The following is a 27,939-nucleotide window of genomic DNA, read 5'->3' on the forward strand; positions in this document are numbered from 1 at the left end:
AACTGCATGATAAGTTATGTTTTTACTGTGGCATATATTAGCATGCGCATTGATGGCTGTTGCCTCGTGGCGGTTTGTTTCCTTATGCTTTCAAGAACGATATGCGGTTCGTTACAGTTCAAAACGATGTTGACATAGACCATGCACTTGTTTCGTGTTTTCACTCAGTATGTACGGAATGTTGTACTCAAAATGTTTAACGCACCGTTTTGAGCAAAAAGAAGCGCCTCTTCTGCATACAGGTAGGTATAAATGTGCATTGTATAGTATGCTGCTAAAATACGTTTTATTTTCAGGAGTGCTTTTTTTCGACTGAAAGCGACTTTGACACGAACGGGACGGATGTCAATAAAAAAATAGTGTGCAAAATATGTTCTCAATTTTTTTGACATTGGCCAACCGCTACGGTTAACATTGTTGACCCCCCGCGCGAACGATGTTAACATACCTGACCAGCAAAGAAGACTACTAAAATCATGCTAATGCCCGGCCGCGGACGGAGCAGGCGGATAACGACACCTCCGGCCACCTCCGCTTTCGAGCCAGTCCGCTGATATGACATATCAGCGCGCGTGGATGAAATGCCAAGCGAACACCCTCCCTACGCCAGTGTGTTTCAGTCGTCCCTTTCCGCGCACATAAAAATGCGGTATCATGTTCGCGATCTGTATCGTTGCATGTGCTGAGCGCGCCCAAACGCATAGCGAGTTCACACGCTTCGCGCAGGGAGGTATTCCCTACGCCGCAGCAGCGCATTGCGGAAGTCTCAAATGAGAGAGAATGTTTACAACGTTATATATACTGTGCTAAAGCACGAACTTCTCGTCTTGCTTGTTTGGTACGTTTTAACTTGTGCTCGAGAGTTACCTGATTGTTTGGCAATTTTTGGACGTGGAGTGGCCGGATTTGGTGGCCAGCATCGTTTTGTGCACACTCAGTTTGGACACCTGCTTTGTTCCAAATCGGCCCAAGCCAAACTTCACGGGTGGGCTGGCCCAAATTTCGAGTGGGCCATCTTTACTAGTTTCACCGATATGCTCACTTACAAAAAATTTAGAGCAATCGACATTTTAAATACAAGTGTCTCCAACTGGCACGACACGCTCGACAATAAGCCTAGACATGCATGCGATTGCATGAGTGCATCGCCGGATGCACTCATGACAAATGCCGGCTGCTTGACAAATGCCATACACCCAGTACACTGTCTCTCAGATCCGTGCTTTTCTCCCATACCCGGCCAACCGTCACCAGATGCGCCCGGATAGAATAGAGACACGATGCGCTGCGATTGCGGCGATCCGTTGATTACTAGGTTGCACCCGTTCGGAATACGAGATACGCATTGCGTGGTGATCAGTCCGTCTCTGCAAAGACCCGCGTCTGGTGGAAATGCGAGAGGTGCGGATATTTAAACATGTCCACAAGGAACGATTCCTCAGCGTCTCATGGAGGGCGATGCATTGTATATGCCGGAAGAGTATTTTTCACATTCCGAACAGGGTAGGTTTTATTCGTGCATCAACCCATGTGGTTTTGCTCACGCGTTAAACGAGAATTCAAACGATTGCATGGATATGGGGTTGTAGGCACGGACGCCGATTATGCAATGGCTAATTATTACAACTTACCACCGGAAGAAGATAACATATGTAAGCGTACCGGAACCGCGAAAGGTGTATGTACGGTTTAGTGATAATACACCCTACAAACTGGCGGATCCGTACTGAAAATCGTTTACGTGTTCGTCAACAATCTTGACGCGTCTGAAAAGTATTTTGCCGTACGACTTAAATATAACATACGATGCGCATGGACTAGAGACGGATAGGACGACAGTGAGTTCTCAACAACGCATCGACAATTACATGGAAGATGTGTATATGTTTAAGTTTAAAGTTGCTATGAAATATGTTAAACATGGCTGAAACATATAAACCCGCGTAAAAATCACAGGCAACTGACGAGAATTCAATAAAGTATTTGCACTTACTAGCATATTGTTTGTATTTACTGATTTTTATGATCCCGATATTGACCATGCTGGTAAACATCTTCACAGTGGCGCCCATCGTGTTCTCCTCGTCGAGACGAATCCAAAAATATGCGGCATACGACCCTCGGATAATTACTGGCCGAGATATAGACTGTCGAAAATGCGATCAGGTGATCAGCTACAATTTCTTTTACTCAACGGCTGGCGGCCGCTCGCCGGAAAAGTTTTGTCCAGGTGTCGAGCGAGCAGCGCGAAAACTTCTTAGCTCGCGTTTTCAGCTCGCCAGCTGTGATTCTTGCGGCGAGCGGGCGAGCGCCGCTAAGAAAATGATTTATGTTTCGCCGCGATGACTTAGCAGCTGGGTAAGCCTCACCATAATTAAATCTTAACGTAATTAAACGAGCGAGGTGTCTATTTTGTTGTAACTTTTGCGTAGATTTCAAGTATGTAACTGTTGAAGCTCTAGCTTAATTAGGCAATTAGTTATTAATTATTAAATGTCACGTGACCTCGGAAATTTTGGTCCAGGAGGGTCTAAATGGCACCTATCGTATTCTCCTCATCGAGGCGAATCCAAATATATATGTCATAAGACCCTGGGCTAAGTAGGACCGGAGATATGGGCAGCCGAAAATGTGATCACGTGATCATCTACATTTCTTTTACTCAACGGCTGGCGGCCGCTCGCCGGAAAAGTTTTGTCCAGGTGTCGAGCAAGCAGCGCGAAAACTTTTTCGCTCGCGTTTTCAGCTCGCCAGCTGTGATTCTTGCGGCGAGCGGGCGCCCGCCCCTAAAAAAAGGATTTGTCCACTGCGATGGCTGAACAGGTGGCTAAGGCTAACCGTATTTAAATATCAGCTTAATAAACCATCGAAGTTCCTATCTTATTGCAAATTTTGCGTAGATTTCAAATATGTAAGTATCTAAGTTGTATCTTAATTCGTTATTGAGTTATTAATTACTGAAGGTCACGTGACCTTCAAAAATTTGGCCCAGGAGGGCCCAATTGGTGTCCATCTTGTTGCACTCGTCGAGCCGAATCCAAATATATACGTCACATGACCATCGGGTAATTAAGACCGGAGCTATACGCGGACGAAAATGTGATCACGTGATCAGCTACTTTTTTTTTTTACTCAACGGCTGGCGGCCGCTCGCCGCAGAAGTTTTGTCCATGTGTCGAGCGAGCGGCGTGACAACTTTTCGCTCGCGTTTTTATCTCGCCAGCTGTGATTTTTGCGGCGCGCAGGCACCCGCCGCTAAGAAAAGGATTTGTCCGTCGTGATGACTCAACAGGTGACTATGTCTAATCATGCTTAAATCTCAACATAATTAGACGACTGAGGTATCTATCCTTTTGGAAATTTTGCGTAGATTTCGTTACACCCGAATTATGTTGCACACCAATTTTGGTTCAAATTGGCCGAAGCAAAATTTCGGGGGTTGAAGTGGGCCAGGTTTTGGGGATGGGTGGGTGAAATTTGGGAGTCGGCCAAGGTTCAATTTCAGGGGATGAGGTGGCCCAAATTTGGGGGTGGGTGGGGGAAATTTTTTAGGCACCACTGTCTTCGGCACACTCGAATTAGGTTGCGCACCATTTTTGTCCAAATTGGCCGAGGCCATATTTCGGGGGATGAGTTGGGCCAAATTTGGGTTTGAGTGGGTGAAATTTGGGATCCACTGCCGTCTTCGGCACACTCAAATTAGGTTTCACACCAATTTTGGTTCATATTGGCGGAGGCCAAATTTCGGGCATTGAGGCGGGCCAGATTTTGGGGATGGGTGGTTGAAATATGTGAGCCACCTTCGTGTTGGGCACACTCTACTAGGGGGTTTCTATTTTTGAAGTGGCACCGTCCATACCGCAATACCGCACGATCGAAAAGGCATTAAAAAACCTGCTGCTCAAATAATGTGGCACATGTTTAATAATCAAAGATGACATCAATACAGCTCCTATCCACATTCGTTCTAACAAAGAGCGCGTCAGACGAAGAGGAAATGGACACCAATGACTATTTTGATGCCCAGGAATGCATGGACATAGACGTGGTATCGGACACTCACCATTTCGGAACACACGGGACAGATAACATCTCGGACGGGGAAAGAATGCACATAGATAAAGATTATGACGGTGACAAAGCCATGGACATCGACGCGGAGACGGCGACTCATAACTTTGGGAAACAAGGGGGTGCTAACACCATGGAAGGGAAAGGAATGGAGATCGACTATGAATGGGATCCTGAAGAAGAAATGAACATAGGCGGGATAATGAACTCTGCTCATGCTGGGACATCAGGGGCAGCTCACCTTTTGGACAGAGAAGAAATGGGCAACAATGAGGAATGGTATACACAGGAAGCCATGGACATCATAGCATAGAGTCGTCGATTATGAATCGTATCATCAACAAGCCATGGAAAAAGACGAGACGAGGGACATTAATAATATTAAACACAATATGAAATAATAAGAACAGAATATAGAAACATATAATGGATATGCTCTATAGTCGTGTTCATTGTAGTCGCTGTAGAACAGATTTTTTTTTTTTGGGTGGGGGGGGGGGGGCGAACGGGGGGGGAGTGTTCATATGTGATATTGTCTTTGTATGACAATTTTTCAAGTCCCTCGTCCACACTTAAGAAAGTTTTTCTGTGCTTTCTCATGCTTTTCCAAGGGACTCAAAGTGAATCTGTTGAAACATTTAAAGCGCGAAACTTACTGTCTAAACTTGTGTAAGGGCTGCAATTTTTTTATTTGGAAGTAAATTTTGAAGGCGTGGCCCCATACAAAAATAAAAAAATTCAAAACATTTTTTGCCTAAATTATCTAGTCGAAATCCTGGGGGAGGCCTATTCAAGGGTAGAGCCCTTACACAAGATTATGGGGTATATGCAGCATTCCACAAGAAGGTGCCAATCTGTGGTGCACGCCTGAAGAACTATAGAAATGGTCAGTACTTCGGGTTGAGCCAATGCAGAAGTCACTGGTGACACTTGTACAGAAGCAGCATCCGACTTCGAACAGATGACAGGCATCTCAAGATGGTTTTGATCATTCACACCATGGCTCTTTAATGAACTGGCTATTTAATCGGCAATGGCATGACCACAGATCTGCGTAGAGGCTGCGAAGTGGTATGTGTAAGGCCCCTAACTTTCTGCGGTGAAAATTTTTTAAATTCTGCGCATGCAGAATTGTATGCAGAATCTGCAAGATTTCATAAATGCAGACTTAAGTATGGGCAAAATTTGCGCCGAGATGTCTAAGGCGCATGAAAGAAACATGCAAGTTAATTTTCTGAGCACACGCGTTGCAAGCTGCAGAGGTCTATCTTCTAAAATTAAAAGTGGCTGTTATAGCTCAGCATCGAGTAATGTTTTGTCACTCAAAGGATGGCGCTTGTTTGATGCACAAGATCTCCATATCAACTGCAATGGAAAAGTGTGTTGGGGTCACTTCTTTCATTCTAGCCCAGAGAGAATACATCGAAATCTTCATCTTGTTCGTCTTGCTTAGAAAGAATCGGTGCAAGGTTTCTGTCAGTAGATTTCAGTTCTCAAACAGTTTTCAGGTAAACTTGCCACTCAGCAGCTAGGAGTAGCGATTGTTGACTAAGTACAGGCAGGCTTGCAAATTCCGTCTATCTCTGGTAGAAACCTGACCTGTAGTGGATCCTCCTTCGGCTGTGGTTGGCCTGAATGTTTGGGATTTTGTTACAATCGTAATAAGATTTTTAACACATTTTTCTGAAGTCTCAAACTGTCACTCTCAATATATTCATGCAAATAAGGTAAACAAGTCATTTTCGTATTTTTCTGTCATTGTCACCGGCGCGCATAACAACAACTGTATCAAAAAATGAGAATGAGAAATTGTGGTCCGTAAATTCAGCGAAATATGACTCGAAACGGTATGGAAGGAAGCGAGGGCTGCGCAGTCGACAGTGGCGATTTCAGCGCCACCAGCAGAGAGGAAAGTGCTAGAGTGGCTCGATGAAAACACACCACACCGTTGAGTCGAAGCTCCAATCGTGAGAACATTCAGTGAGGTCCTCCATGGGATTGTATGCCTTTGTCGGTGCGAGTGGATATGAGTGTCGGCGTGTCACCATACCTGAGTGCACCTGCTAACAGGATACAAGAGAGCACTGACAATCTGCCAAGGTTGAACAAATATTTAAATGCCAGAAGTGTTATTCCAAATTCTTTTATTTTCGTGCAAGTAACTTTCGCGACTGCATTTTGGCAAACTGATCATGGAGACATCAGTTGAGCACAGGTAAGCGGCGGGATAACCATGGACGCCGCTTCGGGAACGCAGCTTGTCTGCTCAGCAAGAAGACGTTGCAATATTCTGTGCACTGAAAATGATCCAATGGAAGGGCATGAAACGTACAGAAAACACCGAAAAAAAAATAACGGCGATTTCTGCGGTTTATTATGTAGCTCAATGCTCGCAGTTAGTCACCCACTTCCTGGTAATTTTGAAAAGTCAGTATCGGTTCAATATATTCGGAGCACTGCAGCGAACCAAATACATTAATTTTTGGTTGGGCATGATGATACATATGCCGAGAAAATGTTTCTTTACAGAAATTTAGCGATATGACCTAATTCAACTGTAATATAAGGTAACTGGATTTCTCTAGTTGAAGGATGAAAATGTGGTTAAACATGCAGCCTCGAAAACACTGCATCGCCCCGCAAACAGAAAAAAAAATAGACATCGACATTCAAGCCGCAAAGCAGCTGCCGCTCATGAGCACGCGCAGATATTGGAGTCCGAGATTTAACAATCCGAGAAAAAAAAAGGAATATCTTTGCACCGGACTTGAAGTTACCTAGCACTCACTGGTGGGGCTTCGGGCACGTCACAGTTGAAGTTTATGCAAGATATCGTTCAGATGGTGTAGTTGAAATTCAGGAGAACTGACGTTGTAGACAAAATTGCCATTAGTGATATTTATGGTTACTGGTTGAACTGGAGTGCGCGTGGTTTCAGCCACCTGCTGTGGAGGAAAGAAATCAACACATTAATATGTCGCTCTTTAATCAAGTGCTCTTCTATCTCTCTTCATCTGTGAGCACATGCTATCTAAAAGCGGTTGTCTTATAGAACAAAACAGACTGAACTTTAATTGCCGTACAAGAGAGTAACAAGGCTGTATTTAGGACTATGACTCCTATACTTAAAGACATCCAATATTTCTCGCCAGTTATTGCGTGCTACAGTGGGAGTGGTAGAGGTGACTAAAATTCACAGTTAAAATTGCAGCTGACCGTTTCTTTTCTGCAGCTGTTATTAATAAACCTAGAAGGCTGGCAAAAGAAAACAATTCTCCCCACATGTTCAACACTCCCCTTCTCCTGCTCCCGGTATCAAGCACTCAATGCAGAAATGCAGTTTACCTCTCTGGTTTCTTTAGGTAAGGAGTGCATTCCGGAGGACTTCGCCGGAGAGTTGTCAAGCGGGAAATCATCTGCAAAGAAAGGGAAGCGGTTACACCATTAAACTGGCTCCTGTGTGGAGATGCATGGAAAGCATGTTCCAAGTCACATTCTAGCCATATCAGGGCCGTCCGGTAGTCATTATAAGCATACAGGTGCAAGGGTGGCCTACCCCATCCAGTGCTGAAGTCTGCAGGAATCTTCTGCAGCTTGTCTAGCCGAGGAGTGATTTCAGCCGCGCCGTGACTGGAGGAACTGCTTCTGCAAGCTGGAAGTAGCATAAGCGCGCGTAGATAGCGTTGAGAGAACATGATAACTAGTCAATAAATCATAAAGTTGCAAAGTGGTAAATATTACTGGCATGATAATATCTCCACCGCGCATGATTCATATCATGACCACTGAGAGCACGGCAGTGAAAAAATAGGTGTAGCCGGTGTCGACGCTTTACATATCAGGCAGGCCGGCATAGTTCTTCTGAATCATCCTACGTCACAGAAAGTCGAGTTCGCGCATGTATACTAGATCTGTAAGACAACAAGACATAACCCTTCCTTTACGGTGCACAATCCTGCTACTGGCAACTGTCAGTATTCCGAGGAAACCATTGTGAACTCCGCAAGCGGTGATCGCTGATGGCAAAAAGGAGACGCGCAGCACGGCTTAGCTATCCGCGGCGAAGAAGTATTTGTCCCAGGCAGTTAATTTCGTGCATATAGAAGCGGTAATAGCAACAAGGGTAATTAATATACGTTACTTGCATGCATAGCAAAAAGGGGCGCGAGTAGTCAATATGCGCGCACAGAGGATTTTTGCACGCGTGGTAACAGAACGCAAAGCTGATACAAGCGTGTCAGCTTCTGGCACGTGTATGGTACTTAACACGCATTCACTTCTCCAAGCCCCCGGAGACGGAATTGATAACAGTGCACAGTAAACAAGGAAGCTCACCAGAGCTTAATGTTCCGTCTTCAGCATCCCGCGAGTCATGGAGTCGCTTCGAAGTCGGGCAATTTGTAGCCATGTCGAAAGTAGCTGGCCTTAGAGTCTTACTAGCTTCAGGCAGTCTAATGCATGCACTAAGCCGGATGAACAGCATTGTGCTTATATAGCCCAAAACCAGAGAGGAGGCGGGCTTCCCTTTCCCCGCCATTTGAAGGACGAGGAGATATTGAAAAGGGGGGAGGGGTTGGAGGTGAGAAAAAAAGCTAAACTACGTTCGAATTAACCGGAATTCGCTCTGCAAGGTGTCCGATCGGAAATAGTCCGATTAACATCCCTGTAGCTGCGCCAGCTTACGCTAGCCTTTTCTCGAATACGCAGCCGCTCAGCATAGAGGACGAGAAATCAGCCTGCTGTGGCTTCTCGTCCGCACCTCTTGCCCGTCCTTTCCTCATGGCGCCACAAATCACCGGTCCTTAACTGCGATCAGTGCGCATGCGAGGCAGACGTCCTCTCGGTGTATGGTTGCAGCAGCAGGAGTAGTACTCTGCACTGTATCCAGCGGCATTATACAGCGCGGTGGTTACTCCAGTTCAGTTAACGTCGTGAATATATCAATTAATGCAGAGTTGCGAAGGGGCTCCGGTGGGGGCGTGGCGACGTCAGTTAACAGCAAGAAACACCAACGAATGAAATGGGAGCAGATACAGGAAAGAAACACAGCTCCTCAGTCAGGGATGGCATCTGAAGCGATGTTATGGTAAGGTTTCTTATGGGGATGTGTACACATGCAGGGTGAAAGTCTGGCCCGTTGTGTTAACCTCGAACTAAATTTCTTTTTTCTTAGACCTCACACAACAACCTAGCTACGTTATACCAGCTGTCTACATGGCTGCCTTAATGACTTGGTGCGCTGAGCAAAGGCCCCTCAAAACTGATACGCACCTTCTAAGGCTGGGCGACAAACAGATTCACAGCGAATGAGGCGAGCATTTATAATCGTTTACGGTGGCGTGGCCTGAACGGGATATATTTCACATGCTTTCTAGGATGGCTAACTTCACTGAAATCAAGAAGCATGCGTCAAACCCTTGAGCGCGCTTAACCTGCACCTCCCCAAACACTCTCTATTCGTTTTACTTATGCGGCTGTGCTTAAAACACAAAGCGGCAAAAGTTGCATTCTTCTCTGTCCTGATATACATAGAGAGGCCTGTTACAAGAAAGTCTGCAGGCTTGCCAAGCCAGAGATGAACTACACGACAAAACAAATGCAGTTGGTTGGAGTGCATATATAAAGACAGTCTCAAGGAACCGTAAGCTTAGTTCTCCATGTTTCTCAATTTTACTGTTGACTGCCTCGACATAATGCATTCATTTTCTTTCCGCTGGTGCCCGGGCTGAATAACGGAAGCACGAGTCAGTATACAGTAGTTCAGAGTAAAATGGATATTTACACTTGGAAGGCAGCAGGGCTACAGTGAACAACCACTTCAATGTTCCCGATTGCTTCTGTTGTGCTATGTGTGTACCGTATAGCCTGCCCTATAGAGCTGATGCAAATAAGCCGCATATTCGACTTGCAGCCACAGGCGAAGCCCTCGTCTCGGGCCTCCGGTTGAGCGGCGACCACATAGCCGGTAGCGGCAGCTACCAAGAGGCGCGCTCACATTAGCGGGAAGCTTCCCGCGCCGGCACAACGTCAACGTCGACGCTGCGCGCGTTTTCTCGCTGCGGTTGTCTTGGAATGTGGAGAGAGGAGGCGCTGAGGGAGTACCCGAACGAGCAGAAAGAGAAGGGGATAGTCACGTGGAACTAGAGAAGACTGGAAAGCGCACCCTGCTAGCTCCCCTCCCGTCGCCCTGGCAAAGCAGCCGCCGAGTGCCCGGCCCGGCCGGGCGGCCGGCCGGCCGGACGCGCGGAGCCTCCGCCTCCGCCGACGGGGTCACTGAACTGGGACCGACGTCACGGTTCACGGTCGGCGCCCATTGGCTGTTCTGGTCACCGGCACGGGAAAAATAGGTACCGAACCCATCGCTCCGCGGGACGGGAGAGCAGGCTGTCCGCGGGAGAAAAACCGGCTTGGGCGGGAAGCGGCACGCGGGAAACGCCCGGCGTTGCGCGTTTTCCCGCTAATGTAGGCGCGCTCACATCAGTTTCCTGGGAAAAATTAATTGTTTCCGATTTCACGTTTTTGAAGGTAACACTTGTAAAAGTGACTGCAGACATTGTGTTATAAGTTTTTATATTGTATTCATCAGGCGAGTAGCGTGGGTTGTATAGATGAGATTCATGAACACGGGGATATAATAATGACCACATCCCATAGGTGATTGTGAGTACACAATGTGTGTGTGTGCCGATCTTGTTAGAAATTTTACGCTGATTCCAAAATGTAATTTGTTCGGCCCTAGCTTCATTAGGTAAGTAGCTATTGAGTGATAAAGGTCACGTGACCTCCAAATTTTGACCCGGGGGACCGACGCGGTGTCTAAAATGTTCTTCTCGCAATGCCAATTCCAAAAATACCAGTTGTAATTACGTGGGATAAATAGTTCCCGAGATATTAAGCGTGATAAATATATGACGTCACGATCTAGAATTTTTAGCAAGCGGCGATGGGCGGCTCGCTCGCCTGGGGGTCAAATCGCGTTTTCAGCGCGAGTCGAAAAACTTTTTCAGCCTCGAGGCAAAATCGCGTTTCAACCCCCTGGCGAGCGAGCCGCCGGCCGCCGCTGACTAACAATTTCCAGATTGTGACGTCACACCCAATAAAGCTTAATCACGCAGCTAAGCCTAATTAAATATAATAATTGACGTAATTGCACAAGTGAGGTGTCTATTTTGTTGCAAATTGTGTACCGAGTTCAAATATGCAATTTGTTTAGTCCTAGCGTAATTAGTTACTTAATTATAAATTAATAAAGGTCACGTGACCTCCAAATTTTGGACCAGGGGGGCCAACTCGGTGCCCAGAATGTTCTACTCTAAGTACTGATTCCAAAAATACCAGTTGTAATTACGTGGGATAAATAGTTCCCGAGATATTAAGCGTGATAAATATATGACGTCACGATCTAGAATTTTTAGCAAGCGGCGATGGGCGGCTCGCTCGCCTGGGGGTCAAATCGCATTTCCAGCGAGGCTCGAAAACTTTTTCAGCCTCGAGGCAAAATCGCGTTTCAAGCCCCTGGCGAGCGAGCCGCCGGCCGCCGCTGACTAACAATTTCCAGATTGTGACGTCACACCCAATTAAGCTTAATCATGCAGCTAAGCCTAATTAAATGTAATAATTGACGTAATTACACAAGTGAGGTGTCTATTTTGTTGCAAATTGTGTACCGAGTTCAAATATACAATTTGTTTATTCCTAGCGGAATTAGTTAGTTAATTATTAATTAAGAAAGGTCACGTGACCTCCAAATTTTGGACCAGGGAGGCCAAATCGGTGCTCAGAATGTTCTACTCTAAGTACTGATTCCAAATATACAAGCTGTAATTACGTGTGATAATTAGTTTTCGAGATATTAAGCATAATAAGTGGATGACGTCACGATCTGGAAATTGTTAGTCAGCGGCGGCCGGTGGCTCGCCCGCCTGGGGGTCAAATCGCATTTCCAGCGAGGCTCGAAAACTTTTTCAGCCTCGAGGCAAAATCGCGTTTCAAGCCCCTGGCGAGCGAGCCGCCGGCCGCCGCCGACTAACAATTTCCAGATTGTGACGTCACACCAATTAAGCTTATCACGCAGCTAAGCCTAATTAAATATAATATTTGGCATAATTACACAAGTGAGATATCTATCTTGTTGCAAATTTTGTGCTGATTTCAAGTATATAATTTGTTTGGTCATCTCTTAACTAGTTAAATAATTATTACGCAATTAAGGTCACGTGACCTCCAAATTTTGATCCACGGGGGCCATCTTGGTGTCCAAGATGTTCTACTTTCGATGCAGATTCCAAATATGCACGTTGTAATTACGTGCGATAATTAGTCCCCGAGATATTAAGCGTGATAGATATATGACGTCATGATCTAGAATTTTTCTAGAATTTTTTAGCAAGCGGCGATGGGCGGCTCGCTCGCCTGGGGGTCAAATCGCATTTCCAGCGAGGCTCGAAAACTTTTTCAGCCTCGAGGCAAAATCGCGTTTCAACCCCCAGACGAGCGAGCCACCGGCCGCCGCTGACTAACAATTTCCAGATTGTGACGTCACACTCAATTAAGCTTAATCACAACGTTTGGGCATTACTTGGCTCATGTGTCCTTTAATATTGCGCGTTCGTGTCGGACTTGTGGTACTATATATTTGTGGTTATAAGTATCGACACCAACACAAGAATATCAGTCTGAAATGATTTATTACCGCCGCATGATTAATCAATTCTATAGTAATCACCAGTTTCACACAATGTATACATTTCTCGCATACACCACATTAGTCAATGCTATAACACTTTACACCATGTTCACGCAAGTGCATACATTCTCGCATAGATATACAACATACTCAGTCAATGCTATAACAATTCACACAATGTTTACACTCTTGTAACATTTCTCACATGCAAAAAGTCACCCACGTTTCACACAAATGCATACACACTTGTAAACATTTCTCACATGCGAAGGTCACACAAGTTTCACACAAATGCATACACACTTGTAAACATTTCTCGCACACAAAAAAAGTTTCACACAAATGCATGCACACACATAATCTATTTACATTTGGGCTTTTCCGGTTGGTCGGGTGCAAATCTACCATTTAGTGCCATTCCCCGATGGTGTGGAACGCCCTCAAAGTATATTTACACGAGTAAGCAGCAACGGTATCAAAAGCATCCCATATCTGCACTTTGACCAAGTGGGGATGCAATTACCGTGGAGCGTGGTTGACAGGGGTGGGGTCTGCTGGCTTTGCGCCCCCCCCCCCCCCCCCCCTCCTCTTTCCGTTGACTCGAACGTGGGAAGCGCACGTGCGTGTAGGCGCAGAGACGCGCCCCGGGCGTAGAAAAGGGATTTTGTTTTTCTATTTTTCTTTTACCTTGAGAAAGGGTTGAAAACACGTAGTAACCAACAATTTTGGTTGTTCATTCTGATTGAATGCTGGTTGGAATGTAGCCTGGACACAGAGGCCAGCAGTGCCAGCACGCTACGCTTCCGCGCGGGACTAAAGAGAAAAAAAAAAATTACGCTAGCCTAGGGGGCTTAACAGTGGCGCGTTTCATTTTTATTGCACCTTTTTTTTTTCTACAGCGGCGCGCGGGCAGCGGCGGGCTGCTGTGCGCGTAGCTCCGCTTCTTTTTCGTTTGTTTGTGTACAGCGTGCGCCCAAGTGGAAGCATTTTTTTTTATCGTGCGCCTGCCTGCTGATTTAACTGCAGATTTACAATGCCGTTGCCTCGGAAGATGCCGGGGTCTCAAAAGAAGATCGACAACTTCTTCGTGCCGGTACAGAAGCGTTTATGCCTTGGAATTGAGGGTTCACAAGGTATATTGCGCCACATTTTTGCCGCCATTTTGTTTATTGATATGTTTCTAATGCCCCTTTGTATTTGTCTTCGGGCTGGCAGCGGGAAACGATTCTCACGAAAGTCAGCCAGCTGACCGTGCGATAGGAGCAACAAGTATTAACGGTACGTCTTTGCAATATTTTGTTTATACCATGCTCTTCATGAGCAGTTCATTAACATTTAGCGCTTGATGCATTTTTTTAACTTCTCTTACTATTTCTTTGAAGGGATAATAAAAATAAAAGATCCATACAGTGGTCGGCTAAGAATTCCTTTTATCTCACTTATTGCAGAGAACCCAGCAGAGGTTGTACTAGATGGAGAGCCCTCCTTCACAACAGACTTGGACCGGACTACATCGAATTCCGGCGCCTGCGCTCCGGTGGAAACCGCAAGACGCGAGGACTCGCCCCAGGATGTCCCATCACTGCCTCCCAAGGGCTACAAATTTCCAAGCAACCAAACCGGAAGGTCCTGTAAATATGCATGGTTCCAGAAATTCACATGGTTGTCGTACGACTATGAGCGCGACGTCGTCTTTTGCACTGTGTGCCTCATAGCCTTCAAAGAAAGAGGAGGAAACGTTGCAGGAGTGGAACCATGTTTTATTCTCGCTGGTTTCAATAACTGGAAAAAGGCTATCGAAAAGTTTCAGTGCCACGAGAAGAGCCAATTTCACTGCGTCTCCGCAAGTCGCCAACTGTCGAGAGAAAAAGGAATGCACGTAGTGCAGCTATTATCTCAACACAGCAGCAGACAGCAAGAGGAAGCCAGGCAGGCACTGCGCGCTATAGTAAGCTCAGTCCGCTACTTATGCCGCACAGGCCAAGCTTTGCAAGGGCAAACAAAGGATGACGGAAACCTTCTTGATCTGCTAGATGAACGATCACAAGACGTGCCTGCTTTGAAGAGATGAATGGAGCAGCGAGATAGATGGCTGAGCAGCGACATAAAGAACGAGCTCATAGAAATTATGGCTCACAGCGTTCAGCGGGGCATCATAAGAGACGTCAGATGTATTCCCTTCTATGGGATAATCGCTGACGGCACTACCGATGTAACAGGGAATGAGCAATTCACATTTTGTGTGCGGTGGGTAGATGGGATTACACTGGAAGTTCGTGAGGAATTTCTTGGCATGTCCAATGCACCAGACAGTAGAGCTGAGACCTTGTATAGAGCCGTGAAGGACATGATTTCGCGTTTAGGTCTGGACTTCCATAACCTAAGGGGGCACTGTTTTGATGGGGCCGCGAATATGGCAGGCAGATTTACCGGCGTGCAGAAAAGGATCATGGACTCTGAACCGCGGTCAATATTTGTTCACTGCAGTAACCACTGTCTAGACTTGGCACTCCAAGAGGTCCCAAGGAACTGCGAGGTTGTCGGCAATGCTCTGAACATTGTAAAGGATGTTTCCCATGCAATACTCGAATCTAAAAACAGGAAGACTGTTTATTCGAACGTGGTCCTTCCTCCGGGTAATGATGCCAATGAGCAGGATTGTTCCATGCCGAACACTTTGCTACCATTGTGTCCAACGAGGTGGACAGTAAGAGTGAAATCAATGGAAAGGTTTATCGAGAACTATGAAAGGGTGCAGGCGACATTGCAGGAACTGGTACAAGTTCAAAGCTCTCTCATTGGCACCAGCAAGACAGCACTGAAAGGATATGAGAAAGTATTGGGGAAGTTCGAAACTTTATTGGGCATCAACCTTCCTATAGCCCTATTTGGCCCATGCGAGGAGCTAGCGAGGATGCTTCAACGCCCAGTTTATCGCGCTGCAGGAGCAAAAGAGGCAGCAGAGGCTCTTTGTGACAGCTTGTACAGGCTACGGTCTGACGCCGCATTTGGCGTCCTATGGCAGCGGACGCACTCAAGAGCAACACAGTTAGGGCTAAAGGAGCCTCGAGTGCCCCGAGTCTCGCAGCCGCCGAGAAGGATTCGATTCACAGACAAGCCTCAGGAGCCTGCAGCGCTTGACTGCAAGTCATTACATAGAAAAGAGTTTTTTGCCGCTATCGATCGGATTACCAGCGAGATCCGAAGGCGATTCGAACAGCCTGGCATGGAGCAGCTGATTAGTCTGGAGCGCATTCTGACTGACGCTGCTGGAGGTCGAAACTTCGCGGCACACGACTTAAATGAGCTTTTAGGAGCACACGCTGCAGATTTTGACACCAGTAGACTTTCAGCGCAACTCGTGCTTCTCTCAACGCTCCTGCGTGACCAGTGCCCGGCCGCAAGCGAACGCATTTTGCAAATTCTACAGGGGAAGTCTGCAGACATGCGTGAAATGATGGATCAAGTTGTACGGTACCTGCAACTCGTGTTCTCTGTACCTGCGTCAGCTGCTTCAGGAGAGCGCTCTTTCAGTGCCCTGAGGCGAGTAAAAACATTTTTGCGCAATCGAATGACGCAGAGGAGGCTGACGCACCTTCTCCTGCTGCACGTGCACAAGAGGAGAGCTGCGGACCTGCAACATGTCATTATGAAAGAGTTCGTGTCCAGAACGGCAGAACGAACAGCAACTTTTGGCCTCCTTTGATATCCTCTCCTGCCCGTCACCCCCTTGTCATACCAGCCACGAAGCTCATCAATGCGTGGGAATATTCTTGTACTTCGTGCCTAAGCTTTACCTTACTGTGGGAGCGAATGCAGAAACAAATAAAAGACTTTTTTCAGCTTTCGCACCCGTTCGTTTTTCGTTTCGAACGCGTCATTTGCTTAGTCTGCGCATGGTTTGGGAACTTCAGAAATTTCAAACCATTTTTAAAGTGCATGATAATGCAGAATAAGCAAGAATGCAAATATCTAAAATTTAATACTGTTGAAATTACTCATTAAATTAATAATAATATTAATTAATGATAATATTAACATTATCATGAATGAAATGTAACATAAATAAATAACAATAGAATATTATAATTATAAAATATTGACACAAAAATAAATACGTAAGTAAATACGACATAGAAACACGACCAGGCTTGCCCCCCCACTCCCAAAAAAGTTCCGGAGTCCCTGATCGTCAAAGCAAAGGTCATCTCCCACTACGCTGTCTGTATTTAAAGAAAGCGAGTCACCACCAAACGGCAGCGACAATGGGTACCGTGCTTCTGCAAGAGCACCCGACCATTGATCACGATAGACTCAACACGGGCCTAGAGCGCAGGATGTGCTTTCTGGCGTCTTTAAGTTGGAGGGGTTCCGCTCGTCCTATTCTAAGGAAAGGCTGGGGCTTTGTATTGAAAGCATAAGAACCACCACCATATAGCATCGATAAGAGCTACCGATTCTGGCAGCGCGCTGACCTTTCAGTATGATGGACGCAACGCAGACACTGTAGTACGAAGTAATTTCTGCCGCCTATAATTTCAAGGGTGTTCTAACCAAAGGAATAGGTTTTGTATTTCAAGCAAATGAGCCATACGGCAGCGTCAACTCCAGCGGTTTCTGGCAGCGCATCCGATTCAGAAGGAGGATGGACGCAACGCAGGCGTATAGAGCGCAGAGTGTACTTTCTGCCGTCTCTTTGCTGAAGCTGTTTAGCTCGTCCTGTTCAAACCAACGTTTGAGGCATGGCAGTTCTTCGCCGGAGACAAGGGCTATGTTGTGGTCGGGCTTCCTATTTCTTTTTTGCTCGATTAAACTCTGGGCTGCCTGTCTAGTTGTCCTCAATGTGTTCAGGTCGTCTCACCAGCGCTTCTTGTTGGCTCGCAGTGCTGGCACCGGCATCTTGACAATCTGCGGTATACTTAACGCGAAGTAAAATTGGCGAAAGCTCACTTATAAGCGAAACGTCCGCATCTATGAAGCAGTCCGACCCGGCATACCGACGTGGTGGCTTTCCATCACACACGGGTAAATGCCGCCAGAGAGAAGCAGCTACAAGCCAACGGAAGGCAACAAGTAACAGTACGGGTTATTGTCACTCACTCGCGGTGCCATTTTAAAGCGCTAAAATTAGAGTGGACTATAGGACATATACCAGCGCCCGTTATATGAAGTGTGCCTTCATGTCAATTGTGGTTGTCTATGCGTTTGTCCACCAATTTTTACGACACTTCGAATTCGTATTCCACAACCCGGTTCAGGGGAGCTGGCGCGGGAGGGATAACTCTGTAGCTCGCTCAGGCCTGTTGCGGAGTGCTACAGAAAGACACACAAAAAAAGTAAGAAAAAGCAGGCACACAGCTGGAAAAAATAGCACAGTAGCAATGGAGGGCGTTACGTAAAACGCGTCACAAGCTTTTATCTTACAAATTCATCCTTACACAATAATTTCCTCCAATTGAAGATAGTGGTAAGGGTAGTGACGTAGGTGATCCGCCCCCTCGGCGGGGCTATAAAGGACGCGGGAGGTTGTGTACGTATCACATCACTTCAGGGTGCGCATTTTCCAACTGGTCAAAAACCGACCCCCCCTCTCCGACATGACTCAAGACAGCGCGACATCGACGAAACAGTATGGGCATTGGAAGGTCCAGCTCGAAACGATCACGCCTGGTAAGACGTCGCCTTCTGGATCCTCACGATGCACCCATTACCACGGCCGCCGACACGCATCCGAACGTGGTCCGCACCGCAGCGCGCCTTGCTATTGTCGCGCCCAGTTCACCCGCCTAAACTGCGAGTGGCTTTGGGGTATTAGCGTGGCACCCTGTAGTAAATGGTAAAGCACGACTTTGATTTCATCTCAAACCACGAGCCGGTTGTGCGCTTACGTGAACTGTTTTACCCTGTCTGGGGAAATGTGTGGGGCGGTGGCAGTTGCCGTGCGAACGGGGACCCTCAAGTACCTTCTCAGTCGCCTCTGGTGCGACTTCGTTGTTGGCAAAGAACACCGAGTGCGCGCCGCCTTCTTCGAAGGGCTGCCCTGGTCGAAATAAGTATTCAGTCGGTGCTAAATATCTTAGGCTGGCTTGGGCAGCTTCTCGCGCGTTTGCTTAGAAGTTCGCTTTGTGCTTTCGCGTCAAGACTTCCACATGTTCTGCCATATATTTATGGTCAGCGTTGCACGGCAACGGCACAGGCCCTTGTAGTTCCCTAAATTTGGCTTCCTGCTTTCTCTTCATGAACGGAGCCATTACGATGCGAGTGTAGTCAATGGTGGGATTGGTTTTCGTTCAGGGCTAAACTAAGGTGGGCCTCAAAAGAGTTCCGGATCAGAAGAGAAGTGGTTGAACACTGCTGGATACTTCGTCATGCTTGGTGAACTGTAGCGCAAATACTCTTTAGGAATTTATTAACTTGATAGGGGTTAAGCGGCGGTGAAGCGACAACTACGCAGCAATCATCCCCCGTTCCCTTTCTGTAGAAATGTTGAACCTTTAAGCTCGGCGAGAATATGTCAGTCAAACCGCTTTTCGACTGGGAATATGCTTCTTTTTAAGGTGGATATCTGGGATATATATATAAGGTATCACATTTGTTGGCTTGCAGTTGACGTTCAACCTCAGACCCAAGAGCACGAGTCTTGTGGGAGCTCTTCTGGGCGTTTGATCAATCAGGTAGTATATTTTTTATTAGTGACTCTGCCTGTTGCACTGTCCTAGGACCTAGTCTGGGCACGGAAATATTAGCAGCATCAGCAACATAGCGTAACGGCGTCTCCTGGAAGTATATGTCCCAAAACATGCGAGGATTTTATTGATAAACTACAATTTTTTTTTCTTTGCGGTGCTTCAGTCTGCTCATGGGCATTTATTTAGCATCTATGGATTTCACCACCAAGTAAATGTTTATGCTTTTGTCCAAAACAGGTTCTTCAAAATATGCACAGTGCAGCGGCGCCGATCACCATCAACATAAATGACGGCAATTTTATCTACAATGTGAACACTCGGAACATCTCGGCGAATCGGCAGCCGGATCAGTCGGATGACCAGGCTGAGGGTGACCGTACCTCCTGCCAAGAGCATCACCGACGAAGTTTTGGACCTCACACCCAGGTGGGCGCAGTCTTAGAGAAGATAAGTTTTATTGGTCACCTAAGTCTACGAAGTGAATTTGGGATGTGACAGCACTGCTGTCACTTTCAACCTCAGAGTCACGGGCGCCAGTCCTTTGGGAGCTCTTCTGGTGGTGTGGCAGCCAAATAGCGTATTAGATCTGATCAATGCATCTACCTGCCTCACTGTCCTAGAGCCTGGTAATGAAGCATTAAAATATCAGCCGCTTCAGCTGTTTTTCATAACAGCGTCTGGAGGAAATATATGTTCCAAAATACGTGACACTGTACTGAGAGTCTATAGCACAATTCTCTCTTTCTTCGCGGTGCTTCAGTCTGCTATCGAATGCTCTGGGCATCTTGGGGTTTCACCACTAACCATAAATTTGCTCTTTTTTCTAAAACAGGTTTCTCAAGCTATGTTCAGGGCAGCGGCGCCGATTACCATCAACATAAGCAATGGCAATTTTGTCTACAATGTGAATCCTTCCTGCATGTCTGTGGATCAGCAGCCAGATTCCTCGGTTGACCAGGCTGAGGGCGACGGTCATCAGCGACGAAATTTCGGACCCCGAATCCAGCTGGGCGCTTCCTTAGCAAGGATGTTTTAATAGCCAGTGAAACCTTCGAAGTGAGTTGAGGTTGTGCCAGCAGTGCTGATTGCAGTGATTATAGTGCGAATTTAACCTTCTCAGTTCTTAGCAAGCAACAGAGTGTATTCCTTACTGTTTCAGTTTGCGGGAAAGCACCCCTGACAAGACACCTTCATGGGAAGAGGTGAGAAAAGTAGCCTCGACATTCCATTGCTGCAAATAACCAGGGCGATTGTCCTCTGCAACACCGTACCTGTACAAACTATTTGTGGTTCCAATAAATGAACATTGATTGAACTATACCTGCTTTGCTTTGTTTCTGAGCTGCTCTAGAAAGTCAGTTCATTTTTCTGTGACAGAGAGGTGCTTCGACACGTTTCCGGCCCTTATCCGAAGCGCCATCAGAGATTTTTTTATGCTCGGGACTGGTCGTCTCACTTCCCACCGGGCGCATAGTATGTAGCGCAGTGAGATTGCGTACCGGCTGTAGAACTGCTGCTGTACAAAATCCCGCAACTTGTCTTCTGGACGCAGTGTTTGCAAAGCTGACGATGCTGAGTTTCAATGGCGCAAGGGCATCTTTGGTCAAACAGTGCCATGTCACAGTGTAATTTTCTTTACACAAGTTGGGCCTAAAAGACTCATTTTCTGAACATTTCACCCCAGGGAAGCCGAGCACCAGGCTAGGGGAGAGCTTCTACATTGTATCCCCGTTGGGTACCCGGCGGCTTTGGGGACCGAACCTCGAACCTTTCCGTATGCAAGGCGGAATTGCAGACCACTAGGACACAGCTGTGGTGTATTGGCAAAGCCGTTCCTTAATGAACATTGCACTGACTTCATTTAAACGTGACGCAGATTTATGTTAGCAAATCGCGAGTCGAGGGCACTCCGAGGGGGATCCACACGCAGCTGAGTTGAGCCCTTGCGCACGCCGAAAACCATGTCGGTGCAGTTGGTCGCTTCAATGTTGTGGATTAACGGCTCTTTTTTCTGCTGCTCCCTGCGGAGATCACTGCTCACGGTGCAGTTGTGGCGTGATTACACATGATAGCATGGCACGTCGAGAGGCGGCGATGGTATCGCGAGGAGCGGTTGGCTACGTTGCAGCATTTCTGTCTTTTGAAGCGAAAGCTTCACTACGCTAGGTTTACAAGAGGGCAGCGTCAGTGCAGTCACGTGAAGGGTGTCACGTGGCCGGTCATGTGACCTACTGACCTGTCCTCATCGAAACATGACGTAGATTTATTTTACAGCAAAGGCTGTTTGTCGAGGGCACTCCGAGGCAGATCCACACGTAGCTGAGTTGAATATGTAACCGGTTAATCGATGACTTCATTAAATAATTAATTGTAATTATAATTAGTCAACCCTAACCGACCATATAAGTCGGAGTTAGCAAACAAAAAAGGTAGGAATTTTATTCTACTCTTAGAGACAAACAAGAATCTGAATTTTGGTTCATCCTATATTAATAAATATATTAATAAATAATTTTTAAATTAAGCATAACGATAAATAATTACTAATCTTTTAGGTCGAATGAAGTGTCTAAATTGTTCTAAATATTACGGAGATAATAAATATGCAATTCGTTTAAAAACATAATAATTGGTTTTTGGTGGAATGGAAATGGCGCAGTATCTGTCTCATATATCGTTGGACACCTGAAAACATCCGTATCCGTTCTCAAGTTATTGTTTTAGAAGTCATGCGGTAGTGTCCGAAAATCCCGACCTATAGGCTCGGGGCGACCGCTTGCTTGGCTATAGGTAACGCTTTTCGACACTTTGAGAAACGAATATCACTTCCAAAAAAGAATTTAGAGCCTCTCGGAAAGTGCAAAACAACCTTACCTTGGGCAAAAGTTCGCCCCGTGCCTATAGGTCGGGTTTCTGGCACTCCATGAGGGCACACTTTTAATTCCAACGATTAAACAGCACCACTAATTATCGGTCGATTAAAATGTTTGAGGTGTCTATCGATATCTACGTTTCGAACCTATGGCCAATATGTTGATTTATCGATCACGTGTTTAGGTAATTAAATATCATTAATAATATTTATCCCTAGCCTACCTTAAAATTCGGAGTTGGAAACCAAACGATATATGCAACTTATTATTCTCGAAGAGACGAACTCGATCGATTCTGAATTTTGTTTTGTCCTATCTTAATTAGTACGTTAATTAGTAATATTTATAACTTAAGCCTAGCCATAAACAATTATAAACCTAAGAGGTCTAAAAAGGCGTCTAAATTGTTTTAAAGATTACGAGGATTACGAATATGCAATTTGATTTCCAATGTCTTTATGCGTTCTCGAGGTATTTATTTTTAGAAGTGACGTGACGTGTTAAAGAAACTCGACCTCTAGGAACGGGGCCACTACTTTCCTATAGGTAAGGCTTTTTGTAGATTCCGAACGGCTCGAACATTTTCCAACAAGAGTTCGCGAAACACGCAAACGATGCGCGGTGGTTACAGCGGCCGCGTGTCAGAAATTCAAAAGGAACAGAGAGAGAGAGCCCGAGAGACCTCTTCTCCTTTCAACACCTTCTTGCGGGTAAATCTCGTTCTTTACTACAGACGCTAGCACCAGTTCGTCCTTCAGTTACGTTCACAATGGATGGTGTTCATGATCCACGGCTCCAAAACCGACCAAGCCCGAGAAACGGGGGTCGTAACAACTGCGCCGTGCTCCGTGCGGTCTTCGAAATTTCAGAGGTAGCTGTCGCTGCACAGATATGAAGAACACCGTCTCACCGTCGCCTCAAAGCCGGCGAGTGCGGCCGAAGCAACGCGGCTCCCGAATCTCCCGAAACGACCATCGGCAAGTCGATAATTGGAAAGCGAGAGAGGAGGGACTTCCTCCTTTCAGACCATTTTATCGCTCTGGGGCTGGCCCACAGTTTGGGCAGGCTGCTGGAAATAGCGGGGACGGAACTGGCTGTCGGTCTCTGTTCGCTGATTAAAAAAAACTCTTCCCTCCAAGCCAGGGTGGAAGGGCAGCGAACGATTCATTGGCTTATTGTTCCCAACGTAACGCAGTAAAGGCGGCAGGAAAGAGATTTTGACGGAGCCCGCTCTCAACCGCTTCTTTTAGGACAGGCCAAATAATTGACACAACGTTTGGTAGCGACGCCAGGGTGATAAGAGGGGCCGAGCAAGTGCGCTTTCGCAGGTTCGTCAGCGGTGGGAGGAATGAAACTGTGAACAAACCGGCCTCATACAAAGATTTTATAACCTCATGCCGATGTTCAGCTTGGTGCATTGCGTGAGACGCGCGCCTTTCGTTTTCTCGCAATCGCTCTATGCTTTCACGACCTGGTTTTGACAAAGCGCGGGTGGCATGTAGGCATGCCCAGATCTATTGACTGAGGGTGTGGGACGGGGGAGGGCCGCGACGGGGAGAGGGCGGGGGAGGGGGGAGAGAGCTGGCTACGCAGACAGTATAGTACGAAATGAAGTGGGTGGGGTGGAGCAACTGTGAGCGAACTGATGGGATGGGAATGCATGCTCTGTAAATGGTCTGGTGGGGATGAGGTTATATCGCGCGGCTTTGACTGTAGCGCTGTATGGCGGTGTAGTAGACACTCTATCACTACATCTGGGCACGCCCACATCCCATTCACATACCCACCCCAACCACCTGAAGACCGCCCCTCTGGCCACACGAGCTGGCGAGAGCTGATTGACTGCGCTAGTCTGGAGGGGAAGGCCAGTGGGCTCTTGGACAGAGAAGCCCTCCTGGGAAAGTTTTTGTCTTTATTAATGAATAAAGCTTATCCTCGTTCTCCGCCCAACGAAACGCAGAAGGCGTTCACCCGCCGTGGTGGCTCAGTGGTTAGGGCGCTCGGCTACTGATCCGGAGTTCCCGGGTTCGAACCCGACCGCGGCGGCTGTGTTTCGATGGAGGCGAAACGCAGAGGCGCGCCTGTGCTGTGCGATTTCAGTGCCCGTTAAAGATCCCCAGGTGGTCCTAATTATTGCGGGGCCCTCCATTACGGCGCCTCTTTCTTTCTTTCTTCCCTCAGTCCCTCCTTTATCCCTTCCCATAAGGTGCGGTTCAGGTGTCCGCCGATATGTGAGACACATACATCGCTCAGTTCCTTTCCCCAACAGCCAATTCAATTTAGTCCGTGTGCTATGCGATGTCAGTCCATGTTGAGGATCCCCGGGAGGTCTAAATATTTTACGGAGGCCTACGGCACCTCTTTCTTCTTTCAATCCCACCTTTCCCCCTTCCCTCACGGCGCAGTTGAGGTGTCCACCGAGAAGGGAGACAGTTAACGTGCCTTTCATTTCCTGATAAGCAATTCTTTTCTTGTTGTTCTCACAAACACCATGAAGAATCGAGAGCTTGATCCTATTAGGGGCTTGCGCTCATGATCTATTATTATCAGTTCTATGAGAATCACTGCTCTCCTTGACGACTTTAAGCAACGAGTGCACAAAGCGCTTCAGCTAGAGGAAGTACAGATTGCTCAGCTTGTTGTTTTTAACCCCTAAGCAGTTATATGCCTACACTACGGCCATGTCGATGGCAAGTGTGCTGAATGACTCAGATGGCCAGTTGTCGCCATAACAGGCGCGAATATGTGATCAACACAGAGACCTGCAGTGTGCCGAGGGATTTTTATTTCATTCAGAAATAACTCCGCTCTGGTCAAGGCATCAGGCATTTACGGATACTGAAATATTACATCACACTGATTAATTACATCAAAGTTAAGTTATTGATGACATAGGAGATTCAAACAGTGTGATGTTAGAAGTAACGGTTGTCACGACGACTGCGTCAAATTCAACACGCAGGTGAGCTTCAGCGCCTCTTTCCACGGACCTGTGTTGTGAACGATGTTTTGTCTTTCCCGTACGCTGAAAAACAGAAGAGGAGAGGCTATTATTTCTTGGATCACAGACAGTGCAGAAGTACGTGCTGCGGCGTTTATCTCTTCTTCTGAGTGCATTCATAATGCACTCAAGCTGCTTGGCAGGGTTTACGGCTCTAATAACTCAGCTTTCAATGAGCTGCACGGACCTCTGTGTACGTTGGGTGATCCTACGGGGCCACGTGACGGATATCGCAGCCAATCAACAGGAGTGCTCGGGGCATTCACAGTGAGGATGAAATTAGCACCAGTTATACTGATGTTGATCGGCACCGCTGAACTCCGAATGACCTCAGGAACCTGTTTTCGAAAAAAAAAAGAAAGGAAAAGTTTTTTGTGAAATCCCTAATTGCCATGGACAATTGTTCAAGATAAAATAGAGGAGAAAAAAGTAGAATTATTGTAATCTTTGTATAAAATGAAATATATTGTACGATGTTTACTCTCTGAAGGAAACAGAATTTATAAGCCCTGTCGTAGCCCTTAAGGCAGTCCAGTAGGTAACAGCATCGATAGCAAGTACACTACCTGGCGCATGACTTGGGCAGGAGTGCTTCCAAAGGACTCGTGCCGGTGACTCTGAAGAATAACATGAACTGCGAAACAAGAAGTGTGATACGTTAGCTCCCACATGTAGATGGCAATCTACTGGGCTTTATCGAAGTACATACAGGTGCGGACAAATTATTACGGAGCATGCTTCGGCGTTTGAAATTTTTCTCACGTGTTCTGTAGGGGAGATATGAGTGTGTCTTCTGTTGATACACGAATGCGCCACTGACGTGTGCTCAGCTGTTTAAGAAGTACCTCCTAATTTTCCTTAGGTAACGTGTGCTGAGAGTTCGAATCACCAAGGCGTGCTCCGTAAAATTATGGCCGGGACTGCACATCTGGTTTGCCTGAAAGACATTTTTAACCATTTGTACCGTTTAATACCTGTAAAAGAAGCCGGAAGAACTATTTCCGTCATTGTGTCTATCTACAGCCCAACAGGCACAATTTGAAACATCTCGATCTAGCCAGGTTTCTGAGCTGTTGAGCAGCTTACAGATGGGAGAATTTAGAATTGCCCTTTCCTGACAGCACAGGATTTTGAGGCTGATATTTATTCAGCACTCTGCAAAAGGAAGGGGCCTGTTAGGAAGTGTTTACATCCATCTCAATGTTCGAAAGAAGGTGCGACAAAATGTCGGAATCCAATAGCATATCTACAGTATACCGATATTATATGCCGTTCAATCTAGAGCTGTTATATGAGCCTTTGTATGGATGCTTGGAGGCGACAGCGCAAAGCAACATTTTTACGAAACGGACTCCCGGGTGTAGACAATAGCCTCGCTGGCTTAATTTCCACGGCACAGATAATTGAAGCCGGAGAGGCCCTCCGCACCAATACGCAACAATATTTAAGAAACTTATGGGATTGCTCCATCCCATCAGTGCCCGGATCTCACCAGGTGTAATGGTCTTGATTTCGACGTTCCAACGCCCGTATTGTTTGGTTGTGGTCACTTCTTCCTGAGCCATGTCGAGGGCTCTGTTCTTGGTAGACGGAAATAATCCTCTCTCAAGGTTGCGAATGAGCCATGGGCACCAGTGTTTATATTCCCGCCATGGGTCCAAGCTATCTTATGAGATCTAGCTTATATGTCTCCTCCGACCGCCCTCCTCTCTTGTTATCTACGCTATGCCCTGCAACACTAGGTGTTCCCTCTCCTACCTGCCCCTTTCTTCGCGGTGTTGAAATATGAATCTGTACCAACTCGCCCAATCTGCTGCTCTCTACACTTATGGGGAAGGGCACCGCGTAGATACGGATGAGGGAGGGTGGGGCCGTGATAAGATAGTGCAGGGAAATATCCTTTACAATTGACATTGCCATCTTTCAGAGTTATTTTTTCCCGCCCTTATCACCTACCCATAGCATCTCCTTCCCTCTCTCCTCCACAATGGCCTTGGTAAAACCTTCCCGCCTCCTCGGCTGCGTCATCCGCGATGTGGCATGAAATAAAAAGAAATACCGCTGTCTAGTTCCAGACCGTCGCGAAAAAGTGAAAGGAGGAAAGCCACCACAGCGCCGCTAGCGGAGCAGAGACGTACTAGCGCTCTGGCGCTTGCGTGCGCTACCGCTAGGAGGCGATTCCCGGGGCGGCCTCTGGCGCTAGAGGCATAGAGCTACTACTACTACCAACACAGCTAGAGGTGTGCGCCATGTTGGATTCGAACAGCGACGGCGTGGCGGTCGTTTCCAGTCGGCGGCGGCAGCGGCGCAAGGCCATGGAAAGCTAAACCACAAATTTAAAAAGCTATTTCGCTACATCCTTCTTCGCTAAACTGGTTATAATTTTAGGGCTTTTCGTACTAAGGGCCCAGCACACATAATACAGAGGGGTTGAATGGTGAGAGAAATGCAAAATGTTCTGTAAACCTTTTGTTGCTTGAGGCGCCATATTTGAAAAAAAAAAAATGAGGCACATATCTCAAGCGCGTATGTTGACTGTGTTTATATATTTCTCACTCGACGAACGTACAGAACCTTTCTTGTTTCCTGCGTCGTAGTCGCAGTTATTCATTTAGTTTT

General features: G+C 46.7%; 3 protein-coding genes and 1 long non-coding RNA gene across 4 annotated transcripts; 2 read left to right on the plus strand and 2 right to left on the minus strand.

Moving 5' to 3' along the window:
• Positions 1–3,163: 3,163 nt before the first annotated feature.
• LOC144098840 (uncharacterized) lies at positions 3,164–20,737 on the plus strand. The gene is made up of 5 exons (XM_077631747.1): positions 3,164–3,292; positions 19,364–19,431; positions 19,684–19,872; positions 20,279–20,502; positions 20,606–20,737. The coding sequence occupies exons 3-4, from the start codon at positions 19,696–19,698 to the stop codon at positions 20,480–20,482; spliced, it is 381 nt and encodes a 126-aa protein (XP_077487873.1). The 5' UTR covers positions 3,164–3,292; positions 19,364–19,431; positions 19,684–19,695; the 3' UTR covers positions 20,483–20,502; positions 20,606–20,737.
• On the minus strand, positions 6,595–26,885 carry LOC144097638 (uncharacterized). Its single transcript, XM_077630291.1, has 4 exons — positions 26,813–26,885; positions 7,628–7,723; positions 7,417–7,487; positions 6,595–7,016 (listed from the first exon to the last, which is right to left on the minus strand). Exons 1-4 carry the CDS (start codon positions 26,883–26,885, stop codon positions 6,879–6,881), a joined length of 378 nt encoding a protein of 125 aa, XP_077486417.1. The 3' UTR covers positions 6,595–6,878.
• LOC144096799 (uncharacterized) lies at positions 13,635–15,898 on the plus strand. Its single transcript, XM_077629677.1, has 4 exons — positions 13,635–13,890; positions 13,973–14,035; positions 14,206–14,388; positions 15,783–15,898. The coding sequence occupies exons 1-4, from the start codon at positions 13,791–13,793 to the stop codon at positions 15,896–15,898; spliced, it is 462 nt and encodes a 153-aa protein (XP_077485803.1). The 5' UTR covers positions 13,635–13,790.
• Positions 25,140–25,960, minus strand: LOC144098841 (uncharacterized). The gene is made up of 3 exons (XR_013307253.1): positions 25,887–25,960; positions 25,508–25,658; positions 25,140–25,344 (listed from the first exon to the last, which is right to left on the minus strand). It is a non-coding gene; the product is annotated as an uncharacterized LOC144098841 (long non-coding RNA).
• Positions 26,886–27,939: the final 1,054 nt, after the last annotated feature.

The sequence above is a fragment of the Amblyomma americanum genome, chromosome 7 (genome assembly GCF_052857255.1).
Source record: "Amblyomma americanum isolate KBUSLIRL-KWMA chromosome 7, ASM5285725v1, whole genome shotgun sequence".
NCBI lineage: Eukaryota > Metazoa > Arthropoda > Arachnida > Ixodida > Ixodidae > Amblyomma > Amblyomma americanum.

Excerpts from the sequence above, each read along its gene's own strand:
- LOC144096799 (XM_077629677.1), top strand. The coding sequence starts at position 13,791 with ATGCCGTTGCCTCGGAAGATGCCGGGGTCTCAAAAGAAGATCGACAAC. Across the intron at positions 14,036-14,205 it reads AGGAGCAACAAGTATTAACG|AGAACCCAGCAGAGGTTGTA; the intron begins GTACGTCTTTGC and ends CACTTATTGCAG. Across the intron at positions 14,389-15,782 it reads CAACCAAACCGGAAGGTCCT|CGGACGCACTCAAGAGCAAC; the intron begins GTAAATATGCAT and ends GTCCTATGGCAG.
- LOC144098840 (XM_077631747.1), top strand. The coding sequence starts at position 19,696 with ATGCACAGTGCAGCGGCGCCGATCACCATCAACATAAATGACGGCAAT. Across the intron at positions 19,873-20,278 it reads GTTTTGGACCTCACACCCAG|GTTTCTCAAGCTATGTTCAG; the intron begins GTGGGCGCAGTC and ends TTTCTAAAACAG.
- LOC144097638 (XM_077630291.1), bottom strand. The coding sequence starts at position 26,885 with ATGGCTCAGGAAGAAGTGACCACAACCAAACAATACGGGCGTTGGAAC. Across the intron at positions 7,724-26,812 it reads AATCAAGACCATTACACCTG|CTTGCAGAAGCAGTTCCTCC; the intron begins GTGAGATCCGGG and ends TGCTACTTCCAG. Across the intron at positions 7,017-7,416 it reads TACCTAAAGAAACCAGAGAG|CAGGTGGCTGAAACCACGCG; the intron begins GTAAACTGCATT and ends TTTCCTCCACAG.